Genomic DNA, 22,201 nt, shown 5'->3' with positions numbered 1-22,201 from the left:
AGGTGTTTCATTTCATGAAACAAGGTCAACAAGATTTCCAAAGCAGGCACACACAGTTGAGACAGGCATCCTAGTGAATGCATTAAACACATTAGGGTGAAATGTCTGCATCAGTGCCAATGGATTCCCAATGGATTCAGTTGGGAGTCCATCCAAATCAGTTCAGCTAATAGTCTGACTCTAAGATATGTTGAATGCTACTTAAGTTGGGAGCTACAAAGGACTTAGCCTGAGATTGGGCCTCCGATGGTGGGAAGTCTCTCTTCCACAGCACAAAAGGAACTTGGTCCATGTCTGGAGATCCTGTATACCTACTGCAAGTACTGGAGATGAATAGCAAAAAGCGGGGACAGATTGTCAGACCTATTGTCTTGAAAGTAAATGACAACTTTCTATAATTTACTGTTGACTGCAAGAATGATAGCACAGCCTCTAAACTATCAGTTTAGGAAGGCATGTTCCCCCTTTTTCAACAAAAGAGTATGTACATATTATGTAGTTATTCTTTATTACATTTACTAGGATGCCTGTCTCAACTCTGTGTGTCTGCTTTGGAAACCTTGTTGACCTTGCCCAATAATGGAGTGAAACACCTCAAACATATTCTTTATTAAACACTTGTGAAATTAAACGTCCAGGACCGGTTTCAAAGTCCCATACCACATACAATTATGGAATTTAATAGAATTGCTTGAGAGAAAAAAACAAGTTCCTCTGGTTGGGAAATACATTACAAGTTCCAGGAGGTTGGTGGGGAGGAATGGAATGGTTGGTGTTGTGAAGTAGTATCATAAGTTACCTTCCCTTTTGAAGTTTACTGCTGAAGTTCACATGAGGTGTCAACACATACTGCAATAAATTGTAAGCCCTTTGTTTATGACCTCTATTTTTTTTCATGTAGTTCCATGGCAGTTGATTTTTGTTTTCACTGCTATGGTGCTAACTAGGCATAATGTCATACTATGGTTATTTTTGCTGAACTAATGAACTGGAGACCTAAATAGCAGCTTGGGAACCTACAATGGTTCAGTTAAATAAACAGGGAACATGCAAACATGGAGTTGAACTAAGATATTCAACACTTTGAGCCACTCCACTATTCAATAGCATCATGGCTGATCAATTCTATCCTCAAATCCATATTCTGCCTCTCTCTGATAACTTTTAGCCCTGCTTATCAAGAATCTAATCACATTGAACTTAAAAATATTCAAAAACTCTGCTTTCAACATTTTGCAGGAAGAATTCCAAAGACTTTCAACCCACTGCACTGTGAGGAAAAAAAACTCTCATGTCTGTTTTAACCTCATAATTTTAGTTCTATTTTAAAATACTCTTGCGTCAGTTGTGGAGTTATCAGACCTATATTATAATATTTATTGTTTGGATTTTAAAACATTGGCAACTGGGCATTGGTTATAATTTATCAAGAATTTAAAAAAAAATAGGTCAGACAATCAGGCAGAGGTGATTACTATCACAAAACCATTCAATTAAATCATAGACCCAAGTAATGTTGTAGGGATCAATGTTTGAATCCTGCCTTGGCAGATGACAGAATTTGCATTCAGTAAAAATCTGGAATTAAGAGTCCACTGATGGCCATGATGGTAGATGTCTGTTGATTCACTAATACCCTTTCAGAAAGATGTAGGTTTAGAATCTGGACTACAGGAGACTTCAGACTGACTGTTGTTGACAAGTTCCTCTTCTACTGATTAATGCATGAGGATTTGATGGAAGCTTTAAAGGAAATGCAGATACGAGTAAAAAACACCAGGTAATAAAATCACTGCAGGCACATTGGGCTAAGTGACCTCCTTCTGCATTGTAATAATTCTGTGGTTCAGTCCTTCTATAACAAATAAATGCAAAATACTAGAGGTGCTAGAAATCTGAAATAAGAACAGGAAGTGTTGAAGAAACTCTGTAGGTTTTGTGATGATGCTGCTCCTTTAAGAAGATTATGTTGTCATTGTCTGTTTTTTCAAAGAGGTTGTAAAAGACACAGAGTCCGCAAAGTCTTAAGTTTGAAGGGTTTGAGGGCCTGCTTGACTATAGCTAACAGAGACTGCCTCAGGCAAAAGGTGTTCAAGATGTTTGCTAAAAAAAACACTTGAACAATGAAAGGGGAGTGGCCAGTTCTCCTAGCTCAGCTTTTCTCTGGCTTGATGTAGTTTTTGCCAGGCTAGCTATTCACTGAAAGCAGTCAGGCTATTGCAAAGCTGCTGGACCCAAGAGAAATGGGTCCATGCTGACCCTTACACTCTCTGACTTCTCTCCTGTAAGACTCTGTGTTTAATTTTACCTTTTGTGCCAAGGGGTGTGTATGGGGATTGTTTAAGTATTGTGAACAGCATCATTAAGTTGGTAAAATTTGTTGGGTTTTCGGATAAGTTAAGATTTTCGGGATTTTGTTCTCTTTTGTTTGTGTTTCATTCGGTAATCTTGTAAATAAATTCTGTTTTGTTTAAAACTAAGTGGTTTGACCAGCTGCATCTCTCCTGGAATATCTGCATTGCACCTGGTTAAAACAGCTAGCAAAGTTAGGATGTGGGCTATTTTCTTGAAATGTTTTGAGGTGGTCTGGCCTGGTGCGTAACAGTCTGATAACATCTGTGCAGAGAGAAATAGAGAAATAGATTGAGTTTGATGAGAATCTTCTTCAGAGCCATTCTGAGTGTTTGTTCAACATCTTTGGTTTAGAGGCCTTCTAGAATATTGGCCCTATCAGACAAGCTTCTCCTGACTTGTACATGGAAGATTGATAATGCTGACAAAATACTGAGGTGGTTTCTGACAGATAGAATAAACATTAAAAGCCATTAGCTTTTTTTCAGTCTTAAATCATCAAGGATTGATTTTTGGTTTACAAAACCCAGATGTTTACAGTGTAGTTTAGAGGAAACATGAATGGCTTCAAAAGCAAATGTAACTTTCTCCAAAAATGGACTCTTTCTCAGCACAGTTTGAGGGAATAAGGTAGCTCAGTCGAATGTTTTTGTTAATTAAACTTCCAAATCAGGAGTGTTTAGTTAGAAATCTGCAGGTTATTCAAAAGTGAGAAAGTTTGAGCTCTCATTCTTGTGAGTATTTGTGTAAGAAGACTCCATGGTTTACAGGACAGTTAAGTCAAACTCACAATTTTCATATGGAGGTGTAGGCCTGGATTTTCCAATGGCTGGATAAACGTTTCTGAAGCATCAATGGGAGTTTCATTTGGAAATTGCAGAAACCCCATTGTAGCAGATTCCAAAGTTTCTGCTTAGCACTTCCCCTCAACTTGGAACTCCTCAGAAGTATGCTTTTCTCTAGTTTTGAGATCCAATCATCCCTTCCCCTGCCAGCAGACAAGCTGTGCCATTCCCCAGATTCAGACCTTACCCCACCAACTCTGATCCAAGCCCAACAACCCCATTCCTGGCACCCAACAACTCCTACTTAAACATTGTACCCAACACCCTAACCAGTCATTGGACCAGATTCCTACCTGCTCAGAACCCAAAACCCCTGTACTGTTTCTCAGGACCCAAGTTTTCCCTTCCTCCTTCCCTCCCATAGTCTCCCCAGGACCCTGCAAGTCCCCTCCATCTAGGGTCTGACACTGCACCCTGCCCACGCACTGGAACAGATAACTCCCACCACTCAGACATGCCTTAAACACTCTTTTAGTTACCTGGACTCCTTGCAACCTTATGCACTGGCTGGACCCTGAGTTACTTGGGTCCCTAACCACCTTGCACTCAACTCCATGACTCACTTGGCACCCTACTCACCTAGCACTCTACCCTCCTGGCACACTGACCACATAGTAGCCTTATGTAATTAGCATTTATCAGCAGCCAATAAAATGGCTGTCTATGATTCTGGATCTTTACATTTCAGAAAACATCAGCTGATCACTGTGAAAGTATGGGAGTGGTTTGCCTACCCTCAACTGGTTTGCATTATGAGGATCCATTGAAAATGGAAGTATGGCTCCACTTTCTTGATTAACTTCTAATTGGAATGTCCTGTCAAAAACATGAAACTCTTTTGTTGCATAAAAATAAAGTAGTCGATTGGCCATCTGCACGAGATTGTCATTGCTCGCAAATTCTGGTCAGTAAATCTTCTGGCTTTGAATCACTGTAAATGCGATGGCTTTGTGTATTCGCTGAAACTTAGTTTTAAGTAGGAAATAGTGAGGAATGCAGATGCTGGAGATCAGAGTCGAGAGTGTGGTGATAGAAAAGCACAGCAGGTCAGGCAGCATTTGAGGAGCAGGAGAATCGACGTTTTGGGCATAAGCCCTTCATCAGTAATTTCTGATAAAGACCTTATGCCTGAAACATTGATTTGCCTGCACCTTGGATGCTGCCTGACCTCCCTCTTGACTCTGAACCTTAGTTTTGCTGAGTGATCTAAGATTATTGTAACTGTGTCCGATACCCCGAGAGCTTGGGTTTCTTTTATGTTTTAGTTTTTGTTTTGTGTGTAATCATTTAATTTGTTGAAAAAACTCTGCAGCCCTACATGACTACATTTCAATGAGTAACCACCATGTTAAATAAAAATTTAAAAAAGACCTACAATGGAAAGGTTCATTTTGGGACCTGACTTGTCCACTGGTTCTAACAACTGGGGCCATTGCATGTGGTAAAAAGGATTAACTCATGTTACTGGAAAGTGCTTAAAATTTAACTTGACCGTGGTTGCATCCTTTGAATGGATATACCAGTATGAAAACAATTTGTGGAATGCATCCCTTTTATTCCTTGTTGTTTGAGCAAAAACTCAAATTCTCTTAACCCCTAGACTTATAGCCTCCAAGCTCAAAAGTTCACAACGACAGTGGTAAAGAAACGTCACACCACGAGTAGATGTGAAGGGGCATCACCCATTCTCCATTGCATAGCAGTGACTTCATACTTTAAATTAATCATGGAGCCATGGAGACATACAGCATGGAAATAGACCATTCGGTCCATCTCATCCATGCCAACCAGATATTCTATATTAATCTAGTTTATTTGCCAGCATTTGGTCCATCTACCTCTTCAATCCATATTCATGTACCCATCCAGATGCCTTTTAAATGCTGTAATTGTTCCAGTCTCTACCATCTCCTCTAGCATCTCATTCGATTCATGCATTACTCTCTGTGTGAAAACGTTGTTCCTTAGGTCCCTTTTAAATCTTTCCCCTGTCATGTGAAACCTATTTTTGGAGTCCCCTATATGTGGTAAAGACCTTGTCTATTTATCCTATCAATACCTCTCATGATTTTATAAACCTCTATAAAGTCATCCCTCAGCCTCCAACACTCCAGGGAAAATAGCCCCAACCTATTCAACCTCTCCCTGTAGCTCAAACCTTCCAACCCTGATAACATCTTTGTAAATCTTTTTTGAATTTTTTCATGTTTCCCATTCTTCCTATATTTGGGAGACCAGAATTGAACGCAGTATTCCAAAAGTGGCCTAACCATTGTCCTGCCAACTGCTATACTCAATGTCCTGACCAATAAAGACAAGTGTTCCATATGCCTTCTTCACTGTTTCACTTTCAAGGAACAATGGACCTGAATTCCACACTCCCTTTTGTTTGGCAATACTCCCCAGGACCTTACCATTAAATCTGGTGTTCTGGGTGAATGACAGAAATATTGATTATGTGACAAAAGCTGACTTCAGATAACAAATCATATTACTCTAAGAACCCGACAAAGATAAAACTATCTGGAAAACTTCAATACAAGAAGGACATTTCCTCCAATTAGAAAAACAGAGCCATGTCCAGTCAACAACCCGTCAACCCAGGAGGTGTGAGGGACACTGAATTATTTTCACCTGCAAAGATTCAGATCTGCCTAAAAATGGCCATTACTTGTTTGGAAATCCAAAGACTTCCAATTTCCATTTACCAAAATAACCACAGGAGAGAGAGAGTTTTTCCAGGCCTACAAAAAGTGCATTTTAAAAGAATGAAATTTGAACCCATGATTTGCTTCTTGAATCTTTTGCTAATAACAAAAATGCCAGTTTTGTTTCCAGAATCCAACATGTGTGTCTGCACCTGGGTGCATGAGGGAGTGTACATGTTTCATTATGTTTACAATCCATGGAGTCATGTAAGCAAACATTTATATTTACTTTGGATTTAAACTTAGCCAAAAGAATACTTTGCATTTATCAATGGAAATTGCAAAACCTCAAGATTAAAACACTCTAAGAAACCAGCAAGAGATGAGAAGAAGGGGGAAACATTATCAGATCACCACCTCTGTGTAATTAGAGAAGGTATTTCTGAAAAATAACCCAGTGAAAATATATGGGTTGAAAGTAGACATAAAAAAACAATTATCACCTTGATGGGATTGTACTATAGAGCCCCCAGTAGCCAGAGGGAAATTGAGGAACAAATATGTAGAAAGATCTCAAAACAATGTATAAGAATAATGAGGTCACAGTGGATTATTTTAATTTTCCAAACATTGAATGGAACTACCCTGATCTTAAACGTTTGGATGGTGAAGAATTTGTTTAGTGTGGTCAAGAAAACTTTCTTTATCAATATGTAAATAGTCCTACTAGAGGAGTAGCTCAGTTTGACTGTCGCTTAGTTGAATAGAAGGGCAAATGACTGAAGTGATAGTAAGGGAACACTGGGTCGACTAATCAAAGCTAAAGTTTTAACTGGAGGAAAGCAAATGTTAAAGCTATGAGATAAGAATTTCAAAAAATTAATTGGAGTAGATTATTTGCAGTTGAAGTACATCTGATAAGTGGGAGGCTTTCAAAAGCGTGATAACACAAGTTCAGAGTCATTATGTTCCTGTTAAGGTAAGGGTAAGGTTGGTAAGATTAGAGAGCAATGGATGAATAAAAATATTGAGGTTCTAGTCAAGAATAAAGCAGAATCATATATACATGTAGACAATTGCATTCAAATGAATCTCTTGAACGGTACAAAGAGTGCAGGGGCATTCTTAAGAGGGAGATAAGCAGGCAAAAAGAGGATATAAGATAGACTTGGTAAATAAACTGAAGGTAATCCAAAGAGACTTTACAAGTATATTAAGAGCAAGAGAGCAACTAGAGAGAGATTAGCGCCCTTTAAAGACCAAATAAATTATCTTTGTATTGAACCTTGGGAGATGGGAGATATGTTAAATGAAAAATTCACATCAATTTTTACTGAAGAGAAAGAAATGGAGATGAGAGAATTCAGGGAAATAAATGCTGATGTTTTGAAATCAATTCACATCACAGAAGAAGTGCTGGATATTTTAGAAAATATAAAGGTGGACAAATCTTCAGAACCTGATCTAGTGCATCCCAGGATGTTGTAGGAAGTTAGGGATGAAATTGCAGCGTCGCTTGCAGAAATATTTGTATCATTTATAACTATGGGTGAGGTGCCTGATGACTGGAGAATGGCTAATGTTATTCCTTTGTTTTGGAAGGAATGTAAGGAAAGCCTGGGAACTATAGACCTGTGAGTCTGACTTTGGTGGTGAGACAGAGAGTGATGGTGGAGGGTTGTTTTTCAGATTGGAGGCCTGTGACTAGCATTGTTTCACAGGGATCAGTGGTGGGTCCACTTTTGTTGTCATTTATATAAATGACAGGAGAGAATACAGAAGGCATGATTAGTAAGTTTGCAGATGACACCAAAATTGGTGATATAATGCACAGTGAAGAAGGTTATCTAAGATTACAAACAGATTTTGATCAATTGGGTCAATGGGTTGAGGAGCGGCAGATGGAGTTTAATTCCCATTATTGAAAGATTGTACTTTGGTAAAACAACAAGGGCAGGATTTATACAATTAAATGTAGGGCCTTGGGTAGAGTTGTAGAACAGAGAGACCTAGGGGATCAGGTTCATAATTGTTTGAAGTGTGTATCACGTGTCAACAAGGTGTTTAAGAAGGTGTTTAGTATGCTTGCCTTCATTGTTCAGACATCTGAGCAGAGGAGTTGGGACATTATGTGGAGATTGGTGAGACCTTTTCTGGAGTACTGTGTCCAGTTCTGGTCACCCTGTTATCGGAATGATATTATTAAGTTGGAAGGGATTCAGAAAAGATTTATCAGGATGTTGTTGGGAATGGAAAATTTTCAGTTATAAGGAGGGGCTGGATGGGATGGGACTTTTTTTCAGTGGAGCATAGGAGGTTGAAAGGTTTAGATAATGTGAATGTTAGCTGTCTTTTCCCGAGAGTGGGGAGTTCAAGATGAGGGGCATATTTTTAAGGTGAGAGGAGTAAGATTTAAAAAAGACTTGAGGGGTGACCTTTTTTCTCAGAAACTGAATCTTGTGTGGAATGAACTTCCAGGGGAAGTTGTGGATATGGGTACACTTACAATATTTAAAAGTAATTTAGAAAAGTACATGAATAAGAAATGTTTGGAGGGATATGAACAAAGCACAGGCAGATGGGACTAATTTAGTTTGGGATTATGTCGGTATGGACTGGTTGGACCAAAGGGTCTGTTTCCATGTTGTATGACTCTGTGACTCACCTTGCCCACAACAATGGCCATTAAACTACTGTATGTCATAAAAAAAAAACTCCTGGTTCACTTATGTCCTTCAAAGAAGAAACTTGTTTCATTCTTGCCCAGTTTGATGTCTATGTGACTGAAGAATCACAGAAAGGTGGTTGACTTTTAACTGCCCTTGGAAGTGAGCAAACAAGACACTAATTTGTCCCAAAGGCAATAAATGCTGGTCATTCCAACAATGTTCACAACAAATCAATGAATGAAAGCAACAATTCATCATAGAACCAGAGAAACTGAATGAAAAGAGCAGCTCATCATCCAACAGGATTAAATTGTTGGCATGATCTCATAGAGCTTAAAATGAGATTCTGCCAAATGACACTTCAAGCCAACACTTTCTAATTATCAATGAATAAGTAACTCTGGCACTGGCTTTCCTCAACAGAAAGAAAGAAAATATATTTACATAGTGACTGTTATGACCTTAGGATATCACAAGATATTTTACTGTCATAACACAGGAGAAAGAATGACTCCTAAACATACATTGCAGGTTGCTTGGAAAGGTTCCCAAAATTTTTTAGTTTGTGATTGAGAAAAATGCCTGTGATGGTATCTTTTGCATTGCTTCTCAATACAAGTTGATAACTTGGACTGAATACATGTATACTGTTGTGTAAATCCATACAGTTAATAGATGTAAAAATATTTAGATATGCAGGATTTCTATTCACTTTGCCTGGGAAGAGAAATAGTTTACACATGCATTGGTCAGCTTAGCAGTCACTAGATAAAACAAATAGATCGAATGTGTGGCATATTTTGCTTCAGAATTCTGTCCTTCCAGCATGATAATATCTTCATTGTGTAATTTGGGCGTGAAGTTACTTTGAATCAGTGGCGGAGGCCCTCTGAGTTTTGTGAACAATGGTGTAAAACTGCACCTGGTGTAAAGTCAAATTCAGAGCTCTCCCACACTATCTATCGCACCACACAGTCATGTGAGAAGAAAGCAGTAGACTTGTCTATTACAACCAAATTTATAATATTTCTTTTCCCAGAATGTGGACATTTCTAGCAAGGCCAGGGTTTATTCTTAAATGTTAGCTGTCCCCAGGAAGGCAATAATGAACAGCTTAACAAACAGCTGGAGTCCCTGTGGTGAAAACAATTCCACATTGTTGTTCATTAGGGGTTTTTTTTTGTCATATGAAGGAATGCTTGATACATATCTGGGATATATGTATTTCTGATTTTGAGGAGAGCTTGTAGGTGATTAGGTTGTACTTGAAGCCCTTATTCTTAAGACAGGTTGCAGGATTGGTACGAGGTGCCAAAGTAACCTTGGCGAGATGCTAGATCATGTCCTAAACATAATGCATACTCCAACCATGACATACGAACAGAGGAAGGAGTGAACATCAGTGCTCCTAAATAAAGTGCCATCGCATGAACTGTTTTATCCCAGATGGTGTCAGGCTTCTTAAGAGTTATAGCTGTAACCATCTGGGATACATGTAGAGTATTTGAAACACTCCTGACCTTGTCAACGGAGTTAAGTGATCAGTTATTTGCTGCAGAGTACATACTATCTAACCCATTCCAGTCACCATCACATTTCAGTGGCTGAGTTCAGGTCAATGATACCTCCAGGATAATCACGGTAGTATATGTCTGGTGTTGTGGAAATTCAGTTAAGTCAACTGTCAAAGACATTTTGTAAGATTATAAAGATTAGTGAATGACAATTGGAATAATTTTATTGTGGATAAGTCTTCAACAAAACAAGATAAGTTGCACTGACCAAATATTTTGATAGAGTTGCAACATGATCCCATGTACCAAGAAAGTGTAGACTTCTTCCAGGATTCAAGATCGTTCTTAGACAATGAAATTTGGCAAATGTTATAATAAATTGCCATTTATAAATATTACAATAAGTTGGGCTAGGTTTTTAAGCAGAAGTACTTTTCCCCCATATTGAAAGCTCTGGGCCTAGTATGGGATGTAGTAAGTGATCTTGCAGTAATTATGGTGCATAGGGTGGATTGTTTTTCTCTGTGCCAGCGGGCTTGGAGGTAAGAAGGACATTTAATTAGCATGAGTGGTGGGAGACCTGAAACACTCTGCACTTCATCTTCTGCCATAATTAGATTAGGAAGGTCCATGATTGGCATTCTCGCCCCATTACCAACTGGACCAGTCACCATGGCGTGTGTATAGCAACAAAACTGTTATCAATTAATCATCTCCAGGAGGAGAGGCCACTCAAGTGGCCAATTGAAGGAATTGACATTGGGAAGTGGGGAGGCCGGCTGAGACCTCTGCTCTTACTGCCAACCTTGCTGCTTACCTCTCCCCATGACTCTCAGCCTGGGTAATGTCCCCTGACATTACCCAGATCACTCTACCAACCTGGGACTCTGCAGCCTATCTTCTGACATGAGCTACCACCTGCCTGTGCCACTGCTGAGGAAAGGAGCTGCCAGTCTCTGAATGATCCCCAGTGCTTGGTAGATAGAACTTGTACCCTTGAGGTCTTGATTCCTGGAAAGACCCACTAGTGGCCTTGCCACTGACTGATTGAAATACACTTTCCAAAAAGAGACGAAAACTCTTCATTTTAACATCAAATACTAAATCTTTCATTAGCTTGCTGTCCTCCAGTGGAAATAATCCAGCATTCCAAGATATTCTTCAAAATTTGAGTTTTCAATTACAAGTGTTTGAGGTCCATTTGACTTTAACCTTCTTGATCAAGGGGCACCCAGGTATGTAAAGACTAACAATCGCATAACGAGAGTTATCTTTACTTCTTTGTTTCTACTGTAAATAAATGCACACACTTAAGTGTACACACTAAAGACACAGCATTTTTCTCTTAGATTCCCTTATTTGCAAAATTAACGGAAGATGCTGATATAATGGTAACGTGTCACAGAGCTGGTCCATTTTACTAAAAGCTGTGACTTTTCTCCAGGATACTGTGTCCTTGGTTTTTCTCAGAGGGGTTGTAAACAGGCCAGGCTCCGAAACAGCTGAGTTTTGTACAGAGATGAAAGGTCTTTTTGTTTATAAGGTGTGGCCAGCTCTATAGCTGAGCAGTTCAGTCCAGAACTAATGGGAGTTTAGCTATGGGCTGTGTGGAAACAGACTGCTAAACTCTCTCTCCTTCTGCCCTTCTAACTTTGACCTGTAAGCCTTTGTTTCATTTTTACTATGTTTCTTGGGACTGTTATGTATATTCAGAACAGAATAATTTAGCCTAGTTTGGATAGACTGAATTCTGCCGGGTTCATTATTCTGCTCTTTTGTGTTTCATTGCGTAATTTTGTGAATAAATATTAGTCTGTTTTAAAACCGGGCAATCAACCTAATTAACTTACTCAAGGTAATATTCATTGTACACTTCCCAAAACAAATTGCAAAGTTGTGGCCTGGACTGCCTGCTTAAGAATGTTTGGAGTGGTCTGGTCAAGTCCATAACAGACTGGGGGCTCTTTGCGGGATTTTAAACAGTGGATGATAGGTGCTAATGTCATTATTTTGGGTGTTGGTTTGATTAGGTAGACAAGCAATGGCTCTTTCAGTCACCAAGAGTTCTCTGGAGGTGTACACAGTGACTTTGGAAATTTTACAAGAGTGAATAAGACCAAAGTGCAGGAATTAGCGGACAAGCCATGATTGGAGCTGCCTCCTCTGTGAGGAAAGGAGAGATAATCACAGCAGTGGCTCAACATTTAAACTTGCTGGAGAAACAATCAGAATCTGTAGAGATGGCAAAAATTCAATTGCAAAAGAAGCAGCTTGAGTCAGAGGCAAGAGATAACGAAAGGGCAACAGAAATTAAACAGTTTGAGCTACAGTTGAAAGCAGAAGAGAAAGAAGAACAAAGGGCTATAGCAGAAGAGAAAGAAAAAGAGAGAGAGTTTGAATTTCAGAAACTGACACTTAAAACAGAAAGTCGGATTACAAGGATAGAGATGAAGGCTGAAGGCAAATCTAGTGCGGAAGAGAGTGGGGGTGAGCAAACCCATGGTGGGCGAAAACCTGATGAGAAACTGTTTAAGTATGTTCAAGCATTGCCTAGATTTGATGAGAAGGATGTGGAAGCCTTTTTCATCTCATTTGAAAAAGTGGCTAAACAGATGCAGTGGGCAGTGACCATGTGGGTTTTGTTGATCCAAATAAAACTTGTAGGTAGGGGTAGTGTGGCCTTTGTATCACTATCAAAGGAGGTGTCGGGGAGTATGATGAGGTGAAAAAAGTTATTAATCACACAACACCAGGTTATAGTCCAACAGGTTTAATTGGACTATCCTTCATCAGGTGATTGCCACCGGCATCTCCGAATCATGAGATGAAAAAAGCCAACTTAAGTGTAGATGAGCTTGTAGCGGAAGCCTATAGACAACGTTTCAGGAATCTAAGGAGGGACCCTGGTCAAACCTATATTGAATTTGAAAGGATCAAACAGAATAATTGTGATAGGTGGATAAGAGCTTTAAAAATAGAGCAAACCTATGATGCCCTGGCAGAGGTCATTATTTTGGAGGAATTCAAAAATTCACTGCCTGAGGCAGCACAAACTCAGATGGAAGAGCAGAGAGTTAAAACAGCAGGTTTAGCAGCTGAAGTGGCTGATGATTATGAGCTGGTCCATAAAACTCGGTTTGGCTTCCAGAATCAATTTCAGTCCATGAGGGATAGAAACTGGGGAAAAGAGAAATCCTCACATGGAAAGGGACAGGTAGATCTCAGTGAAGATCATAAGGAGAACTTACCTTAGGGTAAAAAGGAAACTCTTGAAGGCGACAAAGAAGTTAAAAAAGCTCCAGTATTTTAACTGTAATAAAGTGGGCCACGTGAAATCAGTGTTGGTGGGCTAGGAAAAAGCCAGATGTGGGAAAACAGGACAAGCCTGGAAGTTTTGTTGGCATGGTAACAAAAAGCCCAATGGAAGCTAGAAAGCTGAATCAGAGGTTGATTAAGGAGGAAGTGCCAAATCTGCTTAAAAAATATACAGGGCAAAAGTGAGTACTGCAGATACTGGAAATTAGAGTCAAGAGTGTGGTGCTGGAAAAGCACACAGGTAAAGCAGCATCCGAGAAGCAGGAAAATTGATGTTTCGGGCAAAAGCCCTTCATCAGGAATGAGGCTGAGGATATGCAGGTCCTGGGCCTCCTCCATCGCCACTCCCTTACCACCCGATGCCTGGAGGCAGAACCCCTCATCGTCTGCTTCGGACCCTCTGATCCCATGGCATCAATGTGGATTTTACCAGTTTCCTCATTTCCCCTCCCCCCAACTTACCACAGTTCTAATCTTCCAGCTCAGCACCATCCTCATGACCTTTCCCATCTGTTCATCTTCCTTCCCACCTATCTGCTCCACCTTCCCACCACCTTTCTATCATCTTCCTATCACCTTTACCCCAACCTCCCTCCACCTATTGCACTCTCAGCTACCTTCCCTCAGCCCCACCCTCCTCTCATCTATCTCTTCACCCACGAGGCTCCCAGCCTCATTCCTGATGAAGGTCTTTTGCCCGAAATATCAATTTTTCTGCTCCTCAGATGCTGCTGTGCTTTTCCAGCATGACTCTTTTGAAAAAATATGCATGCAAGGGTAAAGTTTATTCACATAGGCCAGGAGTAGCAGGTAAAAAGGTTACAATATTTAAGGGACACGGGATCCTCTCAGTCTGTAATGCTGAGGGATGAGGAAATATGTACTCCTGAAAAGGTACTGGGAGCAGGAATCCATGATTAGACAAAAAGTGCTCAATTATGTAAAGTGAGACTAGAGTGTCCAGAGAAGAGAATTTCTGGTAGGACTACTGGACAAACTCTCAGCTCCAAGAATACAATTTGTCCTTGCAAATGATTTAGCTGATTGACTGGTAAGTGTGCTGCCTACTCTAGTTGAAAAACTAGTGGAGGCTCAAGCAACTGAAGAAATGCAGGGCGTTTATGCAGGGATCTTCCCAGTTTGTGTGGTCACAAGATCACAGAGGCACAAGTTGAAGCAGGAAAGGTCAAAAGGCACAGATAAGGAAGCTGAAATAGCTTTATCCAAGACCTTTTTTGATCAGGTAAGTGGGACTGAGCAGGAACACATATGTAAACGTGCAAGTATCTTTATCTCTGCTAAGGTTATTGAATTATAGCAGAAAAATGAGAACTTAAAACAGTTGTATCAAAAGGCATATACAGAGAAGGAGAGTGAATGCATCCCTGTATGTTATTACTTAACAAATGATGTCTTAATGAGGAAATGGAGACCATCACATATTCAAGCAGATGAAAAATAGGCAGAGATTCATAAAGTGTTTTGCCAGTAGGGTACAGAAAGGAGGTGCCGCAAGTGGCACATAAGCTACTAATTGGAGGTCATTTAGGAGTGAGGAAAACAGAGGCTAAAATACAGACATTTTACTGGCCTGGACTACACAAGGATATCGTTGAATTTTGCTAGACATGTCATACATGTCAACTAATTGGAAAACCACAGGCAGTAATAAAGCCTGCACCTTTAATACCTATTCCAACATTTGACGAGCCTTTCACAAGATTCATTGTGTATGTCCCCTACCTCAAACAAAAAATGGGAATAAGTATTTATTAACAGTAATGGATGTGTCAACTAGATTTCCAGCAGCAATACCATTACGCAACATCACAGCTAAAAGGGTTGTAAAAGAATTACTCAATTTTTTTACAAAATACATATGACCAATAGAGATCCAGTCAGATCAAGGGTCAAACTTCACATCCAAATTATTCAAGGCGGTTATGGATAACTTGGGAATAAAGCAATTCAAACCTACTGCATACCATCCAGAATCAAAGGGAGTGTTAGAGAGATGGCATCAAACATTAAAGACCAAGTTGAGGGCTTATGGCCAGGATTATCCAGATGATTGGGATAAGGGAATTCCATTTGTACTTTTTGCGACCAGAGATGCTCCAAATGAATCAACCAAATTCAGTTCATTTGAATTAAGTTTTTGGCATGAAGTGAGAAGACCGTTAAAATTGATTAAGGAAAAAATAATAAGTTAGAATTCAGAGACCACCCATTTGGACTGTGTGTCAAATCTTAAAAGTATCACAGCATACAATGAAACTAAAAGCAGATAAGAAGTCACAAATTCGCAATTTTGCAATTGGGGATAAGGTATTGGTGTTACTTCCAGTAACAGGTGAACCTTTAAAAGCCAGGTTTAGTCGACCTTATTAAATTGAGAGGAAATTGAGTGGGGTGAACTACTTGATAGGGACTCCAGACAGGAAGAAATCTCAGAGCGTGTCATGTGAAAATGCTCAAAAGGTATTTTGACAGGGAAGGAAAGCAAGAGGAGAAGGTGGTAATGATCACAGAACACAAAGAAGAATTCAGGGGATTCTGAATTGGACATTCTTCAAATCAAATTGGACAATGAGGAATTTGTCAAAAATTGTGATGAATTATTGACTAACCTTCCAAAAGAAAATCAAAATGACTTGAAAGAGCTATTACTATTCCAATACAGGGGAAGATATGTGGAAATTTAAACTGGGAAGTACTAACCTAATTGTGCATGGTGTAGATAGAGGAGATGCTGTTTCAATTAAGCAACATCCTTACAGGTGTAACCCACTAAAGTTGGCACAGGTACAGAAGGAGATAGAATGCATGCTCCAAGATGACATAATCAAAGTGAGTTACAGTGACTGGAGCTCACCTATAGTCATGATGCCAAAGCCAGATGGTACCCAATGGTTATGTGTGGGCTATCGCAAAGCCAGTGCCATTGCAAAGACTGATGTACATCCAATTCTGGAGTTGGAGGACTGTATCGATAAGGTGTGACAAGCAACTTACATTTCTAAGTTGGACTTGCTCAGAGGCTACTGGCAGAAAGAGAAGGGCTTATGCCAAAAGAAGGACTTATGCCCAAAACGTAGATTCTCCTGTTCCTTTGACGCTGCCTGACCTGCTGCACTTTTCCAGCAACACATTTTTAAGCTCTGATCTCCAGCATCTGCAGTCCTCACTTTCTCCTACTGGCAGAAAGAGCAAAGGCAATCTCAGTTTCCGTAACGCCAAATGGACTATATCAGTTCAAAGTCATGCCATTTGGTATGAAAAATGCTCCAGCCACATTTCAGATACTAATTATTAAGGTCATTGCCGGATTACCAACTGTGTTGTTTACGTTGATGACCTGGTGATTTTTAGTCAGTCATGGAAGGAACATTTACAGCATTTATCAGACATGCTTGACCGACTTTGGAAGGCAGGCTTGGTGGTAAAGCCCAAGTCACCATCTCAGGCCAAGTTATTGGACACAGACAAATGGCGCCACAGGATCCGAAAACAAAAGTAATTGGGGAATTTCCCACACTGTCAATGAGAAAAGCAGTACTACAGTTACTGGGATTGAGTGGACTTTGCCAAAAGTTTGTGCCAAATTTTAGCAGTGTCGCTGCTCCATTCACTGAATTATTAAAAAGGGCAAGAAGTTTCAGTGGACAATGGACTGTCAAAAGGTATTTGACAGCCTAAAATCTATGTTAACCACTGCCCCAGTATTAGTCACACTGGTTTACATAAAGCCTTTCAAGGTGGCTATCGATGCCAGTGATGTAGGTGTCGGTGCAGTGCTCCTGCAGGAGGATGACGAAGGAATAGAAAGACCCATCGGATATTTTTCCAGGAATTTGAATGTTCATCAACAGAAATATTCAACAGTGGAGAAAACGACTTTGAGCTTGGTGTTGGCATTACAACATTTCAGTGTTTATACTACCAGCAATGCATCTGAGACAATTGTATGCACTGATCATTGACATTTGTGTTAAACTTTAAGTGACAAAAATGCCAGACTGGTTAGATGGAGCTTGTTGTTGCAGCCATTTAATTTGACAAATGTACATGTGACAGGTCGTGAAAATGTGATTGCCGATGCGTTATCAAGACTCGAATGAGATACAGAGGCATGAGGGCGCCATGGCCTGATTTTGCATGTGGTTGTGCATGTTTGCACATGTTTAGATAGTGTAGTGTATATATGTGTTTTAGAGTACAAACCCGTTCTTTTGAAGGGCTTTAAAAGTTAAGCCATCTTTGGATATTGATGGTTCATTTTCTTTTAAGGAGAGACGTGTCACAAAGCTGGTCCTTTTTTCTAAAAGCTGTTCCTTTTCTCCAGTATACTGTTACTTTGGTTTTTGTCAGAGTGGTTGTAAACAGGCCGGGCTCCAGAACGGCTGGGTTTGGTACAGAGATGAAAGGCCTTTTGTTTATAAGTAAACAGATGAATCTTTAGGCCAAACCTTTCATGTTTTTAGAAGTATAAGTCAAGAGGGCATGGCGAGCTCTATAGCTGATCGGCTCAGTCCAGAACTAATGGTAGTTTAGCTGTGGGCTGTGTGGAAACAGGCTGCTATATTCTCTCTCCTTCTGCCCTTCTAAGCTCGACCAATAAGCCTTTGTTTTATTTTGACTGTGTTTAAGGGGTTTGTTTATTGGGACTGTTGTGTATATTCAAAACAGCATAATTTAGTCTAGTTGGATAGACTGAACTCTGTATGGGTTCTTTATTCTGCTCTTTGTGTTTCATTGAGTAGTTTTGTAAATACATTTTTGTCTGTTTTAAAATCTGGTAGTCAACCTAACTAATTTATTTTGGTTAATTTTCTCTGTATACTTACCAAAACAAATTGCAAAGTTATGGTCTGGGCTGTCTGCTAAAGAATGTTTGGAGTGGTCTGGCCAAGTCCATAAAAAACGTCATTGAACTAGTAATCATGAGGCCCACTTTGAAGTGATGGGACACCTGTAAATTCCCCTCCAGGCCACATAACATTGTGACGTGGGAATGTATTGCCAGCCCTTCAATTTAGCTGTGTGAAAATTTTGGGCAAGTCCCTTCCTAACAGCATTGTCAGTATAACTACAACAGCTCAGGAAGGCAACTCACCATCACCTTCTCTTGGGCATTTCAGGATAAGCTATAAATGCTAACCTGGCCTGTTATGTCCACATCCCATGAAAGAAGAGGTCTTGCGACCTGTCTTGGGTTAACATTTCGGGTGCCTCTGTCCATGTTTAGCGTCATAAAGTCGTAGATTAAACTATTATTTGTAGAATGTTTTCCACCACATTAGAATTCTTGGTACCTGAGTTACAAATATTTTAGAACATAAACTCCCACATGTAATGCAGGGAATTTCCAATGTTTGGCAGTGTTAGGAAGCTTTCATTTCGCTAGGCATCCCTATCCCATTGAGAAGAATTTTAAGATATGGATGGGGTGGGAGAGATAGCTCTTATGCAAAAGAAAACCTTTGCCATTTGGGAAACTATTTAAGCTTTTGAGTAAAGAGCAAATGTATTTCAGCACATTGGATCTCTTCCAATGAAAATATCAACCTCTCCTCATTGAGCTGGATCAGGGAGAATCAGCCCATCTAGGAGAAAACTATGCGACTCAATTCTAGATTGGCGTTGAAAGCATTCACAATATCGAAGACTCTTGAATTTAGTTCAGCTGACAAGTTTTAAACTAAATATTTTGTTTCAATCAGATTAAAAATAATTTTGAAAATGGTACAGATAACAATGCAGTTCCTCAAGTACTGTCTTTAAAGTATTTTTGTGCAGCCACACACGTAGAAATGAAGAGCTTATGAAAATAGGCTGACAGTTAATTGTTGGGAGTTCAATCTCACACGAGGAAAGTCAAGAAATTGAATTCAATAAATCTGATAAAATGTGGATCTCCATTCAAGGAAACATGGCCATGAAACTTATGTTATAAAACCAAAAGCCCTTCAGAGGAGAGGACCTGTTAACACTAACTTCTCTGTTTTATATATGACTTCAGTCCAAAATATGTGTCAAACTATTCATGCCCTGACACTAACTAGAGATGGGTAATGATTGTTGGTTTATCAAGTGCCGCCCACATCCTAAAGTCAAATAAATGTACAAAGATTAAACTAATTTGTTCTAAGTTTATTTTAACTTTTATGTCTCACACTAACTTCATGCATAGATGAAGCTGGGGAAATGGAATTGAATTTCCAGTTATCAGTCAGAATTTATTATGATTATTAAGATTTATTGTTGTGTATTTTTCATCCATTCCATGCTTGCATTATTCAATAAATATTTCCTCAGATTTTTGAGGAAGGTTATTTTTGTTTAGTTGACCAATTTGAAATAAATAGGTGAATTATGGCAATAAAATTACGCTGATTAGAAAGTCTAGTTCGTGTTGCTGTACTGAAGGTGCGGAAATGGTTATCTGTCCTCTGAATTGCATGTTTCAATACCATGATTACCAAAGAAGGTTTGTTAAACAGTTCAGCTGAAAGTAATCTAGCTCGATAGAATTGGATTTGCACAGTTTTTTTTAAAATGTAACTTTGCATGCTTATTGATATTATTCTTAGGCAGAGAGAGCAAAGTGTATCACTGTGAATATTGTGCAAAAAAAAATCTCTTTTGGTAATCTTTGTTTACTGTTTCACTCTTGAGAGCATAGTTGTCACCGTGTGTTTTGGGAATGTATTTCTTTCAGGCTGCCTTGAGTTAAAGGAGGAGACAATTGAGAATCTCTTAGCAGCTGCCTGCCTGCTCCAGCTCTCCCAAGTGGTGGAAGTATGCTGCCATTTCCTAATGAAACTGCTCCATCCATCAAACTGCCTGGGTATCCGTGCATTTGCTGATGCTCAGGGCTGCACTGAATTAATGAAGGTGGCTCACAGCTATACTATGGTAAGGTGACAGGAGATGTTTTATTTCAAATCACCTTCTTGCTTCACTTCTTCCTTGTCCCTGCATGTATATTTTGCTACGTGAACGGACTTTCTCAGGAATGTATAATGTATAATGGTGGGCTGATGTGCCCATTCATCTCAGAAATATAAATCATGAAGATTGCTTCCCTGGTCTAAATTTTACCATGATAAATTTTACACAGTCAACTGATGGAAAATCTAGTGGTGAGGCTATTGATTTTTTAACATTATGCAGGGTGGTGTAACTAATTTAATTGCTCAAAGGGCCAGCACAGGCTTAATGGAATGAATAGCCCCCTTCTACTAATCTACTGCATTATTTTCTGCTGAAGCAAAGCTCCATATCAGGAATGAAAATTTGTAAATACACCCCCACTTTACATGTGCTAGAGCTGTTAAAATAAATTTGCCATTTCGGCCTTCTATAAATTGTGGTGATTGATTGATTTCAATGTTGGTGTGGATGTCTGTCTTCTTGACATTATTTTGAATAGTTTTGACAGCAGATCCATAATGGTCAATCACGGATTTGCTTTTTTAATTTGGTCTGGCTTAAAATTTCAAATGGGTGTCACTTCCCTAAGTGAGCATTCCCAATAGTTCCACAAGCTTATGAGCTGAGTTCTGAAAGAACACAGGCAACAAAAGCTTCAGATTTGATACTCAGTCTGTGCAGAGCTAATTCATCATAGCCATACAACGATAAGAAATAGGAATCAGACTGGGCTATTCGACCCTCAAGCCTGCTTCACCATTCAATAAGATCATAACTGATCTGCTATTCAGATTGGATCATAGCTGATCCAACATTCATCACATCCGCTTTCCTCCCCTTTCCCCATCACCTTTGATCCCCCTCCTGATCAAAAATCTATCTATCTCAGCATTAAGTATATACAAGGACTCTGTCTCCACAGCTTTCTGCGACAAGGAGTTACAAAACCTCACAACCCTCTGAGAGAAGAAATTCCTCCACAACTCCATTTAGTTTGGTGCCCCTTTATTCTGAGACTATACCCTCTGGACCTAGACTCTCCCATGAGGGGAAACATCCTCTCAGCATTTACTCTGTCAAGCCACTTAAGAATCCTATATGTTTTAATGAGATCACCTCTCATTCTTTTAAACGTCAGTAAGAAGAGTCCCAACCTGTTCAACCTTTGCTTGTAGAACAACCCCTCCACACTAGGGATCATTCTAATGTACCTTCTCTGAATTACCTCCAATGAAATGATATATTTCTTTAAATACAGGGACCAAAAATGCTCACAGTACTTCAATGTGGTCTCACCAGAAGCTTGCATAGTTGCAGTAAGACCTCCCTAGTCTTATACTTCAACCCCTCTTGAAATAAGGGACAACATTTCATTAGCCTTCCTGATTATCTGTTGCACTTCTGTGCTAGCTTTCTGTATTTCGTACACAAATGTGTGGCACTGTCATGATACTCAATGGGACAGACTTTGAACTGATCTAGCAACACCATACTAGGCATCGATGAGGCGCTGTTGTCCATCAACAGTCACTGAATTATATTCCACCAGAATCCACAACCTTATAGTCTGGCATATCCTTAATTCAATCATTATCATCAAGTCAGGGAATCAACCCTGGTTCAATGGAGAGTGCAGGAGGGCATGCCAGGAGCAGCACCAGGCATACCTAAAAATGAGCTCATGATTTGGAGGAGACAGTGTTGGACTGGGGTGGACAAAGTTAAAAATCACACAACACCAGGTTATAGTCCAACAGGTTTATTTGGAAGCATTAGCCTTCAAAGCTCTGTTTCTTCATCCACCTGATGAAGGAGCAGCACTTCGAAAGCTAGTGCTTCCAAGTAAACCTGTTGGACTATAACCTGGTGTTGTGTGATTTTTTAAAAAAAATGAGGTATCAACCTGGTGAAGCTACCAAACA

General features: G+C 39.6%; 1 protein-coding gene across 1 annotated transcript in view; it reads left to right on the top strand.

Annotated features, from left to right (window-relative positions):
* LOC122550513 (kelch-like protein 1) overlaps positions 1 to 22,201 on the top strand; it is a 423,308-nt gene that overhangs the window by 175,698 nt on the left and 225,409 nt on the right. Inside the window, exon 4 of the mRNA XM_043691355.1 lies at positions 20,065 to 20,261. Within this exon, the coding sequence (XP_043547290.1) occupies positions 20,065 to 20,261 (197 nt within the window). The remainder of the gene's footprint in view (positions 1 to 20,064; positions 20,262 to 22,201) is intronic.

Source organism: Chiloscyllium plagiosum, chromosome 6 (assembly GCF_004010195.1).
Source record: "Chiloscyllium plagiosum isolate BGI_BamShark_2017 chromosome 6, ASM401019v2, whole genome shotgun sequence".
Taxonomy (NCBI): Eukaryota; Metazoa; Chordata; class Chondrichthyes; order Orectolobiformes; family Hemiscylliidae; genus Chiloscyllium; species Chiloscyllium plagiosum.
This window is presented reverse-complemented; position numbering and strand designations above follow the sequence as displayed.